The following is a 19,226-nucleotide window of genomic DNA, read 5'->3' on the forward strand; positions in this document are numbered from 1 at the left end:
ACCAGGACCCGACCCCCTGAGCCCAGACCCTCTCCCTGTGGAACGGAGATGACAGGAAATGCGAGATCTGATCAGGATTCTGCTGAATTTCCCTTCCTAAATCCCACAGGGGCCCTGGAGCCTCCATTAGGCCCGGGGTCAGCAGTAAACAAGGGTCCTCATGGGGAGGAGAAGGCAGTGGGAATGGTAGCGGGGTGGGTGGGGGATAGGCCTACATGACTCCACTCAGCCTTCAACCTCTCTGCTCCCTTTATAATAAAGCATGTTGCATAGCAGCATGCACACTGTATCATGTAAGACATAAGGGGATTGAAAGGGAGGAATGAGGGAATGGAGAAGAGTATGATGTGGAACACTACAGACTCCTATGGTCATGTCATGACTGGTCATGTCATGCTATGATCCACCTCCGTACGGGACCCCCTCTTGCCACTGAGATTCAAGTGAACGATGACACACTGAACTCAAGACTTCAGTACACACTAAACATAGTACACAGTACTCAAGAAGCTCAGCATGCAGTAAACAACACAGAGTCCCCCCTCCATGAAGCCCACATTGAACAGTGAACAGCGCCCCGGCGGTGACCCCCTACCGTCCCAGGCGTCAAACATGTCAGTGATGAAGTAGTCGATGAAGGAGATCTGGGACTTGGGCACGCTGCAAGTGTTCCTGTCGAACACGGGCATTACCACGGGCAGACCCTGCAGCTTCTCCTCGTCCGTCTGGGGGGTGTGCACAGGGACCACTGTGGTTAAGGACTCTAGTGTTAGAATAACCAGGGAAGGCCCCGTCCTACTGATGTCTACACAATCCCTCCATCTTCATAGATTCAATTTGTGTGCAAACATTGGTTTGCACACAAAAACACCTTTTCATTCTGTAAAATCATACTGATGATGACTAAAAAAAGGTGATGCAATTTTTTTGTGTTATTGTGGAAAGCCTTATATTCTTCAAATAAATCGATGTAAAGCAAATAAAAGTGTTCTGAATGTCAGGAGATTGCATTTGTACATACGCCTTGCATAAGATGGTGACGATTAGACATGAGTCATTTCGGATTGCTATTCCTGCGCTGTCAATCAAGCTTGTTGACACCGACCTGAGCGAAGTACTCCTCTGAGATGCGTCCCGCCCACTCGATGCAGAGCTCCAGCGGCCTGCAGGGATTGGCCACGTCGGCACACTTGATCATCATCCTCTTGATCAGCAGACGGTTCTCCGGAGAACTCCTGATGTTCTCCTGGCCCTCGCCGTCACTGTTCTCGCTCTGAGGAGGGCAGCAGCTCATGGCTCTCATTTGGCTCATTGCTCATTAAACCACAAAGATCAATTAATCAACCATTCAATCAATTACATACAGAATTCATTGAAATAAATATTGATTTGTTCATTTAAATGTACGGTTACGGTGCTCACATTTGAGTTGGACTCCTCGATGGCAGCCATGGGCTTGTTGATGCTGTTGACGAACTTGTTTACGTGCTCAAAGTGTCGAGTCATCTCGGTGGCCAGGACCATGTCTATGATGGCCTGCCGCAATGTCCGGAACTGGGTCCTGCACACGGCGGGGGAACACACTTCATCAGGAACAACATTACGTACAGACGAGTGGGAGAGGCCTTTTACAGTTCACTACTGCTGGCTGAGGTTCTGTTCACCAGTGACTTGCATACTGATCCCCGCCTCCAGGGACAGGATCAGCCTAGCAAATAGGAAGGGATACAGAAAGTGAAACGCTGTTCGTCCAGATCTGAGTTCGCCTGCAACAGAATGGAGCTCTGAATCTAAAGTCTTGTTTGTGAGACTACATTGGAAGCTAAGCTGCCAAGTCTCTGAAACATCTCAGAAGCTTCAGACTGAATGATGAAGACGGCAGCAACAAGGGGGGTGGCAGTAGTTCAGGAGGTAGAGCGGGTTGTCTTGTAACTGGAAAGTTGCTAGTTCGATCCCCGGCTCCTCCTAGATGCTGAGTGTCGAGGTGTCCATGAGCAAGACGCCTCACCCTGACTGCTCCTGACGAGCTGGCTATCTCCCTGAGTGGTTGACTCCGCCGTCGGTGTGTGAATGTGTGCATGATTGGTTGTAAGTCACTTTGGATAAAAGCAAAATCCCCTAAATGTAAATGTAAATGAAGAGGCCGACCTGTCGATGTTCTTGAAGATGTTGCTCTTGCTGTCCCTGACGGTGAGCTGGAAGGCCAGCGCGGCATGGTGGCTCTCCAGCACCGCTGTGTCGTTGTACAGGATGGCCAGCTCGCTGCCCGCGTTGCACAGGAAGGAGTTGGTCCGGCCCGGATGGTCCACATCGTGCACCGTGGCCGCCACCAGTGCCGCCACCACGTCCAGCTGGTCCAGAATGCCCTGAGGAACATCCACAGGATCCAGAACATCAGGAACCACTGGGATGACCTAAGGACCTGCCACTGAGGCTGCGTTCTAACACTGGAGCCTATTCCTCCTCCATTATTGGTTGGATGTGGTAGTAAATCATGTTGTTTATTTGTTTAACTTTCCATCATTATCTGTAGGCCTGCACAACAGTCTGTGTGTTTGTGTTCATGTGGCCTGTACACAGGGCCTCAGTGGGTCCTAAGACTCATGGAGATTCACTGTTTAAATAAAGGTTGCTGATGAGCCGTAGCTAGTGGTCGAGCAGGAGGACAGGACCAGTTTAGGGGATACTTTCCCTAAACTGGTAAATGTATTAATAATGTCAAACAGGCGTGTTGTTAATGGAACTTCCTGGGTGGAATAAACAGATATCCCTGGTTCCACTGGCCTGCTGTTGGAGCCTTCCTAGCTCAGTACATATTGAAACAGTGGGTGCAATAGAGATTTAGGAGGCAAGGTGGAGCAACAATGACTATTGGAATGTAGCCCTAGTCTTGTACATAAACATGGACGCCCTGAGGTGAACATGTGACCCTTCTACGAACCCCGACACTCACTCATGATGATGGTTGAAATATAATATTTATTTAATATAATAATAATATAATAATAATAATATATAATATAATAATATAATATTTGTCGCACAATCTTTTCTCAGTCCACCTAGTGCTTGTGTTGCCATGCATTACTGGTTTGAGAAAAAGTAGTCCCATTCACTTACAGATTAAGCTAGGATATAAAATGAACGCTAATATCCAAAACCAGGCAAACATTTGTATTATTGTCAATAAGGGCCTGCCCTGGCCATGACACCACTGATTGTATTTACCACTCCGGGCAAAAGGCAGAAGAAAGCAAACACAAGGACCCTAAGTTCCGAACAAAGACCAGTTGATTAAAACACCAGCACATGACTCTCCATTGAAGAAAACATTGATCTCTAGTAACTCTGCAGAGAGATATACACAACCCCGGGTTACACAAGTTTAAGATACTGCCTTAGATAACCAGGCTGGTTGCTAAGTCTCAAATAGGCTTTATGGAAAACATTAAAAGATTTGATGCAAAATATCTACAATACAACATTTTGTATTGTATTTCATGATCCAAAAGTAGCTGTGCTAACATATAGGGATGTGTCAGCACGATGCATTGACCCAGAACCGCTCCCCGCCAAGAAAGCCCTGCTGTCCACACGCTTCCGTGAGATGAGACTAGTCAAAGATTGACTATAGGCTACTAAAGTGAAAACGTCACGTTGTCCTGGCAACCGGATTTTCAGTTCTAAACAACCGAACAAGAGATGGCGTTTTCCATTGCTTCCATGTGTTGTATCTTTCAAAATGTAAATAAATCATTTCAAGAGGTGAAAATCACTACCAATCAATCAATAATTACCAAACATGTCGAGGCGAGGAAAAGTTCGCGTTTTTATAAAAGTTTTGATAAAGACATTTGCGAGTACGGGAAATATTTCTCAATATTACTTACATCATTGGTAAAGCAAACTCGCAAATCAATTCGCAAAAAAATCTTTCCTTTTCTATAAAACGTTTGTGTGGCATAGGATTTCCCCTTGTTAATTTGGTTTGTGTAGAACCGAAAATCGGTTGCTATGGAAACGTGACGTCACACTTTAGTACTCTATTGTGACAAGAGGTGCGACAAAATATATGTATATAAATATAAATCTATATGTATATATATTTAAAAATATATCTATTATATATATATTATTTGTAAGACTTTTTTTGCATTTTTATGCTTTATTCCTGAAGAGTAAGACAGGAAATATCGCCCCATATATCGATATTTTAATTAATAAAATAAGGTGCTCTAAACGTATTTCCCTGCCCCTTGAGGTGGCACTCAAAACAAGAATGAAGGAAACTTGAACTGAAGTTAACTAACCGAAGACGAGTAACTGAAAAACTCAGCTTGGACCATGAATAAAGACGGAATTCCAGCACTTTACCTTTTCACAGTCTTTTGTATTCCTCTTTAGACATATATCGTGATGTATCGTAGGATTGTCGAACAATATATTGGTTATCGCAGAATCGCTGTATTGCGATATTATTGGTATTGCGGGTCATGTATCGCATATCGTATCGTGAGCTACCCTGTGATACACACCTCTAATTGTGACCCACGTCAGCGTGCAAAGAAGGAAAGACCTACTCTGCAGGTGGCCCTACTCACCTTGACCCTCTCTTTGCGCAGGAAGTAGGCGGTGGCGTGCAGCACGTCGGCTGCGTGTGTGGAGTTGTGGTAGGAGTTGGAGGCGTGGTAGCTGGCCTCCATCACCTGCAGCCAGGAGCGCAGGGTTGCCTCGGAGCAGTTGAGGAACTCACAGACACCCATCCCCGTGAAGACCTTCAGACCCAGGTAGGTCAGGGGTCTGTAGGGGGGCACACGCCAAGGTCAAGTCAGCTTGATTGTATTGAGTAAGGTCCATTTTGAAAGTATACTACAATAATCTCACCCCTCCCTTCAGGCCCCTGCTTAAGCCAGTCCCCTAAAACACGTGACTAGCCCTCTAGCTTTAGCTATAGGTCAGCCTTGTGAACACTACGGTCATGCGCAATAAGGGCAGTTTGGGCAGGTAGGTGGGTAGACAGACAGGCAGGTAGGCCTGTACGTCTTTGAGATGGCGTCAAAGGTAGCCTTCAATCATTTCATTCGGCCTGATTGAAATTATTTGACGTAATTACTACAGGCCTGCCTCATAAGCAAAGGCACAGGGGATCGGATTTATGGACTGCTGTCAGGATGTAAAGAGAATTTCACAGGTTATGCTTCAACAAAAACAGCCTCCAAAATGAATGTGTGGCCCCGGCCGCCGCCCTGTGTGGGTACCTCTTGTGCGTGGCGGCCTCCAGCCCCAGGATGTTGAACTCCCAGCGCTCCTCGTCTGCCAGCAGGTCGGCGATGGACTGGGGGACGTCGTTCAGCGTCATCGGGATGGACAGCTGTCCCTGGCTCATGTCTAGCACACACACACACACACACACACACACACACACACACACACACACACACACACACACACACACACACAAAACACACATAAATTAACACTCAAATGAACACATAAACACACATGAAAACAAAAATGAACACTCACTTGAACACATGAACACACAAACATGAATACCCACATATTAACCACACACATGAACACACACACACATGAACACACACCCATGAACACACGCACATGAACACACGCACACACACACAAACACACAGACAAACACACACACGGCCATACACATGTACTTACACACACACATACACACAGCCATACACACACACGCACACACAGACAGACACACACGTGCGGCCATACACATGCAGAAACACACACACAGCCATACACACACACGCACAAACAGTCACACACACACACACAAACGCACAGACTCACAAACACACACATACACAAACACACACACACACACACACACACACACTCATGGCCATACACATACACACACACAAACATACACACGGCCATACACACACACACACACGCACACACAGAGACACACACGCATGCACACACTCATGCAGACACACACACACATGCACACACACACAAACACACACACACAGCCATACACATGTACACTCACACACACACACACACAAGCATACACAAGCACACACACACAAACACACAGGGACACACAAACACGCCCACACACATGCATGCACACACACACACACACACACACACACACACACACACACACACACACACACACACACATGCACTCACACAAACACACACGTTCACACACATAAATAATTATCGGTCTATTGTATTTTTAAAATCTCAGTAATTGGAGATGAAATATAACAGGCTTTTTTTGGGTCACACATGAAGACATTGGATCTGCTCTCTGAATGGAAGTGAAAATGTCACATAGAATCACACATCAGTTGTGTCATCTCAATGATTAAGATAATAAGAAGAATAGTAATGAAGATGATTTGTATGATGTGACATTTGTAATAGTTAAGCTCATCTCTTACTTTTGGAAAATACGTATTCATTTCCAGAGAGTCTCCTCAGTCCATCCTAAGGGAAAAGAAAGAAACCTTATTTTAAATACTATCAAATAGAAACCAAAGTTATGAGGCAACGTCAACAATTTTTATGTAGATGTCTGTCTAGTCACTATCTATCTAGAATAAAGTAACACAGTGGTAATTCAGCCTGCAGCCCACTGATGAAAGCCCTGGCCTGCAGTATTATGAGTGTTATGTTGCCAACGAGGAGGAAACTGAAGTCTTTGGGATTACACTAACCCTTAACCAAGCAAGTGTGATACATTTCTATTCCGAAGTCTATCCTAATCCTTAACGTCATATATAAATCCATACAGATACATAGATATAGATATTTATGTACACATCAATAATTATCTTGTTTATTATAGAAATATGCAACAAAATCTTTGACAAAAACAACATCACATCAATAATTAATTTTGTGGGTGCAATTATTACGAACATTTGCACATGAACACACCCATGAACACACACACATGAACACACATAAATTAACACTCAAATGAACACACACTCACATGAAAACAAAAATGAACACTCACTTGAACACATGAACACACAAACATGAATACCCACATATTAACCACACACATGAACACACACACATGAACATACACACACACCCATGAACACACGCACATGAACACAAACACACAGACACACACACACACACACACACACACACACACACACGACCACAAAGGCATGACCACACACACATGAACACACACACACACACGCATGAACACACACACATAAGTACACACACATGAACAGGGGGTCTTACGCTCATGAGCCCCCCCACCAGGTCGTTGGTGTGGGGGTCGTCCTCCTTGGAGCCCAGCTGGGGCGAGTAGAGCTCTGTGGTCCTAAGGATCTCCAGGACACGGTCCAGGGCCTCTGCCACCACCACGGGGCTGCTCTCCTGGGCCGCGTTGATGATGTTGATCACCTGGACCCACCGGGCACGAGGTCAGGGTGTGTGTGTACAACACAGTGTGTGTGTTTGTGTGTCTATTTATTTAAATGTCACTGTATCAGATAATTTTACCCAATTCGTATTATTGAATGCATGAAGGAATGCATTTAGATGTTCCTCCATGCATCCATCCTAATGGTTGTTCTGGTGCATTCTTGATACTCAGATAGAGAGTGAAGGCTTCGGCATGCAGGATATAGTGAGTGACTCCTTGTTTGGATAGTTTCCTAAGAATTCAGCCTTACTTTAAAATCGCTTCGCCATAAAAGCATCTGCTTCATGACTTGATGTAAAATGTGAAGTTATATCACAGCAAGGAACTCATGTCATGGATCCAACCCCCACTGTGTGGCATCATGGGAATCGGTGGGTGTATGCTGAAGACATTAGCGTTTAATACTGGACCTAAGGGACACACAACGCTCAGTAGCATGTTCCACTGAACCTCAACACACGTAATGCTTTCCTCTGGCCTTTGAGCGAAGACCCACTCACACAAGAAGGATCACTGGAGAAACCACTTATTTACAGACATTACTTTGGTGCAAAATTGTCCCCAATTAAGTGGCATGATAACTGATTTAAACTTCATGTATCCCCCTATTTAGTCTCTGGAAAAAGTTTTAAACAATTTAATTATTTGTATTCTAAACTATAAATGCATGTGTGAGTGCATCCTTCCAAATTGTTTTAAACAAAAGCAATGGTTGCAGGGTTAATTAAAAAGCTTTAATGAAGGAAAACAAGAAGCACTAAGTGGTGAGCGTGTGTGAGTGGTGACAACAGGAAGGTGTTACCTTGGTGATAGGAGCCTCGATGGTCATGGAGTGGATCCTTGCGACGGAGGAGTACCTCCGGTTGTGTAAGGTGGGGGCTGCGGGGGACAGAGTGATGACACCTTTCATTCACCTTGATGTCTGCCAGTTCTACTAATGAACTTATTGTTCACTAGTAGAACAATGAGTTCACTATGTTGTTTCAAGTGCAAGAAATACGCTGAACACTTATAGAAAGAACAATCGTAAAGAAACTAGCAAAAACACAGCAACATACTCTGACCATGTAATCTGCTCTCAAAACAAGTCTCTCAGAGAGAGAGAGAGAGAGAGAGAGAGAGTTAGAGAGAGGGAGAGAGAGAGAGTCAGAGAGAGGGAGAGAGAGAGAGAGAGTCAGAGAGAGAGAGAGAGAGAGTCAGAGAAAGGGAGAGAGAGAGAGAGAGAGAGAGAGAGAGAGAGAGAGTCAGAGAGAGTGACCAGGCTGGATGGCTGTGAACATGCTCTGCCTTTCGTACAAACAGATGACTTTTGGAATCCAGATGCAATCCAAATTCAAATCAATTGCAAAACCCTGATATATCTCTGGTGTGAACAGGGCTTCAGCCTCTGAATAGAGATTGACTCTGAGGTGTGAGAGCGGAACAGATTGGGGCTCTGATGTAAATAAAGTTATAAATGGAAAGGTCTTGTTACCGTCACTGCCCCGGGAGCTCAGTGACCGGGTGTCCACCGAGTCTTTCCTCCTGTCCCGGTGACGCTGACACTGGCACTCTGCCGTGGAGACAACCAGGGACATCGCAGTGAACCTCATGGACAACATACTGTCATAGAGGCACCATATATACGCAGTACAGACATATAATCCAGTCAAACAGCCATGCAGTCAACTATCATGTTGTAGCGCCTGAATGGAACTATCGAACCAAATTACAATCAAAATGATCATACTAATAATGAACTACTCATTTTCATTTACATTTAGGGGATTTTGCTACCGCTTTTATCCAAAGTGTCTTACAACCATTCATTCACACATTCACACACCGATGGCGGTGTCAGGCATGCAAGCTAACTGCCAGCTCATCAGGAGCTCAGGGACGCCTCGACCCTCAGCGAGGAGGAGCGGGGATCAAACTAGCAACCTTCCGGTTACTAGTAAACCCGCTCTACCTCCTCTGCTTCTGCCGCCTCATTTGACATGCAGACATCCTTTTCTTGCCCAAAGACATTGTGATGAAGATGAGGATGACCTATCTGAAGAGGGCCTTCACAGCCCCGCTCGTCCCGCTGAGACTTGCAGGCCTGACGCAGGGAGCAGAGGGAGAGAGGACAGAGGACATCAATTGGGGCCCTGCTTCTCCTCAAAGAGTAGGATGGTGGGGTAGTGAGGATGGGAGGATTCGACAACACCACACACAATGTACATGTATCCTTCAATGGCATTGTGAATACAACTTGTATTTACAGGTGTAAGCATACATGTTTGTGTGGTGAGTGAGTGAGAGAGAGAGAGTGTTAGCGAGTGATAGTGTAAACATTTATAATAACAAAATAAAATGTAATATCAATAACAACTCAATTCACGTAAAATAATATCTAAATATAGGCAGTATAGTAAACTCATGTTAAGTGCATAGAAATGGGGTTGTGGGGGAGAAGAATTCAACCAATCACACAATAGCGCACGGTGACCGAGGCTTTATTTGGTGTAACAGAATGATGAACGGTACGATGTCATCCACCCAATGGGTATCCATTACAGAGGTCCTACTGAGTAAACATCCATCCAAACAGAGCAGAGGGACATGGATCAGAATTTCCAGAACAAAGTTCAGTTAATTCTCCACGATTAGTCTTGTTTCTAAAATACACGTGGGTTGGCTCTTTTCGCTCTGGGTTTGTTTTCTATAAAGTGTGTGCGGTCTCCCGTGTGGTCGCACCATCGCATAAATAGGATTAGCTCAGTGTAAACACGCCTCACAACACACGGATGCTAGCTTTAGCCCTGCCAATGCTAATGGACTTTTTCGGGGTGTGACGCACAAGCGTGTTTAAAAATGAACTGGAGTTCATTTCTTTCGGTAAACCCTGGAATTATGGGAGATTATGGTGTCATTAAACGGGAAGAAACCAAAGAAATAACAATGGCCCCAAAAGCTGTTGAAGGTTTCTGGTTTTTATTCAAACAAACTCACGCAGAGTGTAAACCATGGTCTGCATTTAGGGGTCTGGATGGAAACAGCGGAGAATAGAAGGAGGCTATACTAACACGCTCTGGATAAATAGACGGTTGTTTCCTGAAGACGTCTCTCAATTCTCTGATAGCCTTAAAGATAAGAACACTCCACTTGGGGTCGGACATGTTCCATTAAAGTCCACTGCTTGATCCACCTCAGCCCACACACCTCGGTACCCTTGGTTGGGCGTGCAGACTTACAGCACTGGTTCCATGTTAGTGGGGACTATCCAAATAGAGAACCATCCAAACAATACTCAGATATTAACTAACCTGCTTGTTGTTGTCACCATAGGCCTTCTTGATAGCTACAAAATGTCTTATCTTCCTGCAATCAAACAATACAATACATTTTCAGTGACTACAAAGTAACGTGTTAGAGAATCCAGGTTACTTTTTTGATGACAGGCTGTGGTGGTCCGGTAGAGGCTATCTATTAAAGGTAGACCTACAGTGGCCTACCACCCCTCTGGACAATATGAAATCGCAAGTAATAAGAAAGATGTTTTCATTTTTGGTAACGCAGAAATGGCAGTAATCTTGTAATGTAACAAGTTACTTTCAAAGTGTAATTCCGGCGTAAATTGAACCCAGGGTCATTGTTTTGGCATGAAAACCCATCAAATAAGCCCTCCAGATACCTTTTTCATTGAAAATCGAGTATTAAGAGTTTGCCCGGCGCAATGTTATTGGCTTGGGGCATTGAGTTTTGCTCGGCATTTTTGAACCACTAATATTGCTAAAAATAGCACCAAACCTCTCTAGTAGCATGACTAGGGTCCCTGCACATAAAACGAAGCAGCAACAACTTAGTTTGCAAGCCCGGAGTTTATTTAAAAAGACAGTTTAACAAGCATTACCGGTAGGTCTGTGTTTACAGGAAGTCCACACAAGTCGATTGCCGAATGCGCCGGAGTTCAGTTCAAAAGGAGGAAAGTTTTGGAATTTATAATTTATATAACATATTTATAAATAATATATAGCAAGTGTTGACACGCAAATTAAAGGACTTGCATATGTAAGTTACAGTTACAAAATATTTGTTCGCTACAATCAAGCATGGCACGTTGTTGACAGAAGACGCACTGCACACGTGAATGACGCATAGAGTGACCGAATGCGCCGGAGTTCAGTTCAAGGAGGAAAGTTTTGGAATTTATAATTTATATAATTTATATTTATAAATAATATATAGCAAGTGTTGACACATAAATTAAAGGACTTGCATATGTAGGTTACAGTTACAAAATATTTGTTCGCTACAATCAAGCATGGCACGTTGTTGACAGAAGTAGCACTGCACACGTGATTAACGCATAGAGTGAAGGACAGCTCAAGCACCGGAGAATACGACCCATCTACAGCTTGAAGTCAAGAGAGAGAGATGGTTCATTTTTGTGTTTTCCCCGGCTGCGGAAAACAAATGAAAAGTTACACCCCAGAAACTTTCCATAAAAAAAACTTTCAATGACCGATCTCTGGTAGACCAGTGGCTTATTGTTTTGAATATGGACATTGAGACGCCAATCGCGAAACTGATGCAGACGGATCACCGTGTCTGCAGTGCTCATTTCGATAAGGCCGACTTCATCATTCCTAAAAAGAGCTGCTGACCCAAAGAACCCAAAGAAAGTGTCATTGAAGAAGAACGCAGCAAGTGGCTACGGATAGACTTAAAGTTGTTGGCTTATTTGTCGTGTTATATGATTTTTCACAATTTGTGTGGAGGAGGAAGAGTAGGAAGAGTCATCCGAACGTTTAACAATAGGAAGAGTCATCCGAACGTTTAACAATTGTGGTCATATATTTGTGTACTAACACAAATATATATTTGTGTACTAACACAAATATATGTACCGTGTAAATATATTGTACCGTGTAATAACGGTACAATAACATACAACAAACGTCGCAAGGAGAAGTCCAATGCATTGGCTAAAGCCAGGAGTTTTTATTGCCATTGAAGGGCAGCATTGCCCCCCAATACTACTAAAGCATTTGGTTAACCAAATGGTAATCTATCGATTGAAGCTCCTCGAGGTGTCAAAAAAAGGGGGCTGAATGGTTGTAAGAGTTGAATGAAGTAGCCTATGTAGCACTGTAAATCATTACAAGTAACTAGGGTTAGATTCTAGGTTCTAAGGAGCAGTATGTGACTGTAATGACACACCAAGACTGAGAGGTAAGTTTGAACTGTGGTTCATTTATGTAGCAAAAAAAATGGTGAATCCATACATCATTCGGAATATAAACCATGAAAAATAGAATAAATCAAATAAGTAAAAAAAGAAAAGTATTTCTCCTCTTTTGTTTCACTTTGGGTTGATTTACACCTATTTAGGTCAATAAAAATATTTCCAACTTTGCACCTTTAAGTTGCTATTTGAATTATTATTGTCTTTTTAGTTGACTCAATTTAAACTTTAATTGTATCTAAGTTGTTCAAATTTGGGATTTTAGTACTATTTTGTATTTACTTTAAACACCAAATACCCAGAGTTGCAACTGTAATACCCAATAAACAAAATAAATGCAAATAAAATAAAATACAACTTAGTGCATGAAGTAGAGGGAAAAAAAAGAAAACTACCACGGCATTATCTGGGATCAATACACTTCAATTTCAAACATAGTATCTAATCAGTCCTTTTGTTAAATCCTTCACTTCAGTTGAAGCTCCACTGCATGTTGCAGCCACTTTTGGAAAGTTAATTTGTCTTACCACACTCCTCAGTTATCCAAGAAACAGGAGTGTGGTCCTGCAGCATGAAGTGCTACAGCTCGCGATGATATCTTCTACAGGTAGCTCGCCATCTTGTTTTCCTAGGTTGTGTTCCACCAACCGATCTCCTCCTCATAAAAAAACCGTCCGACTCCTCCAACGAATAACAACACAGAATCCCGTGGCATAGAAAAAAGTAACACAAAAATCCTCCAAGAGAAAGATAAAAAAGGTAATCCAAAATACTCCAAAAAGAAAGTGAAAAGTACCGTATTTCCCGCACTATAACGCACACCGGATTATAAGGCGCACCTTCAATGAATGACCTATTTTAGAACATTTTTCATAAATAGGGCGCACCGGATTGTAAGGCGCATATCATAGAAGATACTGCAGTCAAACGTTTGACTGGGGATGCGTTATGCATCCACTAGATGGAGCTGTGCTAATTGTATAGCTCGTCACGCGCAACGCAACTGTGAGGACGAGTTGCTGCATTTAGCAGATATAAAACTGGAACCTTTATGACAAAAAAGTAAAACACAATTACGCAGTTCCAAACCTTAGATTTTTTAAATATCTTGCAAACGTGAATGATACAAAGTAGAGCATCGCACCCTCGAATCTTGTAGTGTGGCCAGTCTTCCGCCCGATTTCCTGGCTCTGTGATCGTATAGTGTGACCTTCCTAATAGTGGAGGAATATCTGTATATCAATTTTATTATTATTAAATTGTTTTTATTGGTTTTTCATACTGAAACATTTTGACAGAGCGCCGTTTACAACCAGTATGGATCAACCAATTAACCAATTGATCCATATATAAGGCGCTCCGGATTATAAAGCGCACTGTCGTTTTTTGAGAAAATGACCGGCTTTTAAGTGCGCCTTATAGTGCGGAAAATACGGTAATAAAGGTTTTTACATTATAGCCATGTTTATAGTTTTTAAATTGTAGTTCACTTAATACAACATGCTATATTAGATTCCCACAATACATTTATTATTGTGTTTAACCTTTTATTTGTTTAGGTCATTTAACCTGGGTTATAATCTCCCCCCATGACTCTATGCAAGTCCCTTTGCATAGTTAAAGTCGGCTATACTATCTTGAATTCAGTAGCTGTGTAAATCAAGGCTCTACAAATGAATCAGAAATAGATGTGCCCAAACTTTGGGAAAAATGTAGTTTTTCAAAGAGAGAACTAAAAGCAAGAATAAGTGGCTTCCGTAGCTCTTCATAAGTAAATTTGTGGGGCGGATGTCTATCTCTGGTAGAGCGTCTGGGTTCATCAGGTTCACTTTCAGACAAAGCTGCATGTGTTGACTGAACATCACGACTCTGCTCTGATTCAGGTTTATCCTGTGCCTGCTCTGTAGGCTCTGGGGGCTGCTCTTCAGGTTGTGAAGGGGGTTTTTGCATGTCAGGCTCAGGGATGTCTATGATAACATGGTCAGGGGACGTTGCAGGATAGTTATCTGCATGATTCTCCATTTCAATGACTGACTCATGCACATTGACCGGAAGGTCGGATTGCACCTCTTCAGGCGAGATTCTGGGGACTTGAGGAGTGAATTAATTGACCTGAGAGTTGAGATCAGCTGGAGGCTGTCTAAATTGTCCATCTCCTGCAAGTTGCATGATGGGAGGTTTTGTTGTCACCCCTAAGACTCTCGAAACCATAGCTTTTCTCTTCCTCCTCACTCATGTCATCCTCATGATCATTCTGATCCATTTCTGGGTCTGAACCCTTCCTGCTTCTCAGTTTTCTCCTTGTGGACTTTTTTGTGTCCCTTTCCTCTTCTGGAGCTGCATCCACGGGTAGAAAACCACAGGGAAGAAGAAGATCTCTATGTACTGTTCGGTGTGGACCACTGCCTCTCTCAGGCTTAACAACATAGACTGGTCCCTCATTGATCCTCTTCACCACAACATAGATTGTGCGCTCCCATCTGTCTGCCAGTTTATGTACGTATCGTACGGTGAGTAACCAGTAGTGTCATTTCGTGTGCAATTGTACGCATGTACAGGTGGCTTTACATAATCTCTCCAATGATGTTTATCTTTCTCCTCCAGGGTTCCAAGCATACTCAAGAGTGTGCGATTGAATCGTTCAACAGGGTTCCCTTGAGGGTGATACGGTGTTGTGCACAACTTTTCCGCTCCAATGAGAAAACATAATTCCTTTATGGTGTGGGATTAAAAGTTTCTCCCTTGGACGCTGTGGAGGCGGCTGGGGAAACTATAAGGGGCTATAAGGTTTTCCCACAGTGCCTCGGCAGTATTCTTTGCCATTGGTCTCTGGTTGGTATCGCTATTGCGAATTTCGTGAAGTGATCTGTAATGACCAGGACGTTTCTTGTATCACGATTGTCAGGCTCTATCGACAGGAAGTCCATGCACACCAGTTCTAGCGGATAGGTCGTAGGTATGTTCTGCATAGGTGCTGCTTTTTGTGGGGTTGCTTTCCTCCTGAAGCACCTTTCACATGTTTGACATTTCTCTTCAATGGACAATAAAATCTGGCACGTGCAAGGCTGAGGGCACGTTCAGCCCCTAGATGGCCAACTTCTTCATGTATGCCCTTTAAAGCACGGTCTCTAAACTGCTGGGGAAGGACAAGCTGGTGGATTTCCTGACCATGGTCAAGGCATTTCCTATATAGCACCCCATCTTTGAATAGAAGCTTGTTCCACTCTCTAAGAGGTAGTCTGACCTCAGGCAGCTCACAGCTCGACTGTTTGAAGTTTGGCTTATGTACTGCTTCAAGAAAAGAAATGACCTTGTTGAGAATTGGATCTTCCCTCTGAAATCTGTACCAGTCTTCCTTTTTCCTGCCAGGTATGGTGTCTTGTCCAGGATTGGTGAAACAGTCTGGTATAACTGAGGCATCCAGGGCCAAGGGTTCAGCCAGACAGGGAAACTCAGACTCATCCAGACTTGAACGTATACAGTGACGCTGACAGAGAGCAGAGACCACCTCGCTGGAAACCACTTCAGCTTCCTCATTCAAGATGTGTTGTTTGAAACCTTCGATTCTTTCTCGTTCTCTAATAAAAGCATCATCCTCTTGTGGTGGACCATGAGGTCGTCTGGACAAACCGTCAGCATCTGTGTTTGCAAGGCCTGCTCGATATTTTATGCTGAAGTTGTAAGTTGACAAAGCCGCTAACCAGCGGTGTCCTGCAGCATCCAATTTGGCAGAAGTGAGAACGTAAGTGAGCGGGTTATGTCAGTAAGAACCATAAACTCTGAACCATATAGATAGTCGTTGAACTTCTCGCAGACTGCACACTTCAATGCCAAGTATTCCAACTTGTGTGTCGGGTAGTTTATTTCACTCTTGGATAGCCCACGGCTAGCATAGGCTATCACCTTAAGCTTCCCGCCTTGTTCTTGATAAAGAGCAGCACCAAGACCCTCTCCGCTAGCATCGGTGTGCAATACATAGGAGAGCTTGGGGTCTGCGAATGCAAGGATTGGTGAGGATGTTAACCTCTCAACAAGGGTTTTAAAGGCAAGGTTGCATTCAGTGTTCCACTCATCACCAAAAGGTACCCGAGAGTTCACAGGGCCCTTGGGACAGGGTATTTTGTATATCTTTCCTCTTTTACGAGGATTATGATATCCAGCTTTAAGAGCATTTAAGGGCTTGGCTATCTTGGAGTAGCCTTCAACGAAGCGCCGGTAATAGCCTGCAAAGCCCAAAAACTTTTCAAGTTCTTCTCTGTTTGTAGGACAAGGCTAGGTTTTCAAAGCTGAGATCTTATCTGGAGTCAGTGTCAGTGTGAACACCTTGAGCATCCACAACACGGCCAAGATACTTCACTGAGGACTTGAAGAAGTGACACTTCTCAGGCGATAACTTGAGACCATAGTCTTTGAGGTGCTGCAACACTCTCATGAGCTGGGCCTCATGCTCTTCAAGAGTCTCAGAGAAGACTATAAGATCATCCAAAAACACAAGCACTTCGTTCATGTGTAAGTCCCCAACGCACTTTTCCATTAGGCGTTGACAAGTAGAGGGAGCATTTGTTATGCCTTGAGGCATTCTGTTGAACTCCCAGAAGCCTAGGGGACATATGAACGCAGTCTTGTACTTGTCTTCTTCTGCCATTTCGACCTGGTAGTAACCAGATTTTAGGTCCATCACAGAGAACCATTTTGCACCACTAAGCGCTTAGAATGTCTCCTCGATGTTAGGTAGAGCATAAGCATCTTTAATGGTACGTGTATTTAGTTTTCTGTAGTCAACACAGAGTCTTATCTGTCCATTCTTCTTCTTGACTAAGACAATTGGAGAAGCAAAAGGACTTTCAGATTCTCTGATTATACCAGCTTCAAAAATCTCTCTCAAGAGTTGTTTGACAGCTTCTCTGTCACTTGGGTGTATAGGTCTGGGTCTGTCTTTGAAAGGGGTTTTCGCCGATGACATGTCTTGGCTGCAAGGTGACATTATGGTCTGTCATGTTTCTGATGAAGACAGGAATCTTGCTGGCAGCTTTGCAGGAAATGTTAAAAAGAGCACATTCAAGCATTAAACCACCAGGCAGTGAGGAAGACTCAGGTGGCTCAAGGACAAAAGAGGTGTTGGGATTTGTCTTGCCTACTCTCACATCCCCGAAGATCTGAACTCTCTGTTTGGGAGGGATGGAGACAGGGCTTTTCCCATGCAACCTAACACGACAAGGTTTGCTTTCAATCCTGTTGCTGTGGCCTACATGCTGGAGGAGTAATGCATAGTGGTCTGACCTCTTTAAGAACTTGGGTCCTTTGTGCTCTACAGCATGCTGGTATAGCTGTATTAAAACATTTGTGCCAACTAACACAGGTGTTTGACTGTTAAAGAGGCATTCAGGAACAATCAGGGCTAAGGCTCTTAACTCCTCTTTGGTTCCAGTGACAGTATCAGGAAAAGTAAGACTAACTTCAACATAGCCGTGGTAAGGTACAGTTTGCCCTCCAGCACCTTCAATTTCAAGCAGACTCTGAATGGGTTGTATGGGCAAGGATGACAGATATGAGGCAAGGAATCTTTCAGAGATGGTCGTGACCTGTGACGCTGTGTCTAAGATGGACTCACACTGTACACCTTCGATTAAAACTGTTGCAGCATAGCGCGGACCAATAAGACCATCAGGTAAGTTAGAGTTGGCTTTGCTGTCTGATCTTAGGAGTCTGGGTTTCTTACGCGAGGTATGTGTCATTATCATGGGACTCGTCAAATCTTTGTTATCAGCTCCCTGTTGTCCCACAGCAGGAGCTTCTAGAAGTTTAAAGCCTGCTGGGGAGCTTCCTGTTTTGATTGATATTTATCACGCCTGAATCTGAGTTCAGAGTTCTTTTTGCGGACAAGAGCCGGGTTTTGTTCATTATCACAGTTAACCGCTATGTGACCCTCCTGGCCACATTGGAAGCAGAACCATGGCTTTGGATAGCTAGAAGCCTTTGCGACTGGGTGGGGGTTTACTGAGCTTGCAATAAGATGCAATAAGTCACCCTTTGCATAGCTTTGGTCTCTAATGGGGCTGCTGTTGGTGTCAGTTTTTCTTGATTCACATTTAGCTTTCTGTATCAGTGATGCTACTTGTATTCTTAGCTCAGCAACCTCTTTCTCCAACTTTTGTGTGTTGTCTTATTTCTTTGGAATAGCAACATCTGGATCAGGATCATAGCTTGGCATGTCAAAGACTGAGTGCATGTGTGAAACAGCTTTTGCATTTGTTTTTTCATTCTTTCAAGTTTTGCAGAGCGTCAATCTTCCTCTGCCCTGAGCAGAAGGAGCAACTCAGAAAAGGAGGTGGGCTACACTTATGATGTTCAAGCTGAAGACTTTCAATCAAGCTTTGGTCCCAGCAACCTCTGCAGAACTGTCAAAGTAGATGTTTGTTTGAATCTTTGACGTCGACTCCCCCTCTCAGAATTGCCTTGGACAGAAAAACATTAAGCCTGTTCAAGTACATAGAGGGTTTTTCTCCAGTGTTCTGATTGGCGCTCAAGAAGGTGGCAAAAAGCTCCTCGTCATCTTCTACC

At 43.7% G+C, this 19,226-nt stretch overlaps 1 protein-coding gene across 1 annotated transcript in view; it reads right to left on the reverse strand.

Annotated features, from left to right (window-relative positions):
• pde8b (phosphodiesterase 8B) overlaps positions 1–19,226 on the reverse strand; it is a gene marked incomplete at both ends in the record, with an annotated part of 42,108 nt that overhangs the window by 376 nt on the left and 22,506 nt on the right. The window contains 12 exons of the mRNA XM_079735205.1: positions 596–725; positions 1,106–1,273; positions 1,423–1,561; positions 2,149–2,366; positions 4,602–4,800; positions 5,259–5,388; positions 6,441–6,486; positions 7,267–7,431; positions 8,256–8,332; positions 8,928–9,005; positions 9,485–9,536; positions 10,744–10,798. Of these exons, the coding sequence (XP_079591331.1) occupies positions 596–725; positions 1,106–1,273; positions 1,423–1,561; positions 2,149–2,366; positions 4,602–4,800; positions 5,259–5,388; positions 6,441–6,486; positions 7,267–7,431; positions 8,256–8,332; positions 8,928–9,005; positions 9,485–9,536; positions 10,744–10,798 (1,457 nt within the window). The remainder of the gene's footprint in view (positions 1–595; positions 726–1,105; positions 1,274–1,422; positions 1,562–2,148; positions 2,367–4,601; positions 4,801–5,258; positions 5,389–6,440; positions 6,487–7,266; positions 7,432–8,255; positions 8,333–8,927; positions 9,006–9,484; positions 9,537–10,743; positions 10,799–19,226) is intronic.

This window comes from Pollachius pollachius (assembly GCF_949987615.1).
Source record: "Pollachius pollachius genome assembly, chromosome: 4".
In the NCBI taxonomy this organism is placed as follows: domain Eukaryota; kingdom Metazoa; phylum Chordata; class Actinopteri; order Gadiformes; family Gadidae; genus Pollachius; species Pollachius pollachius.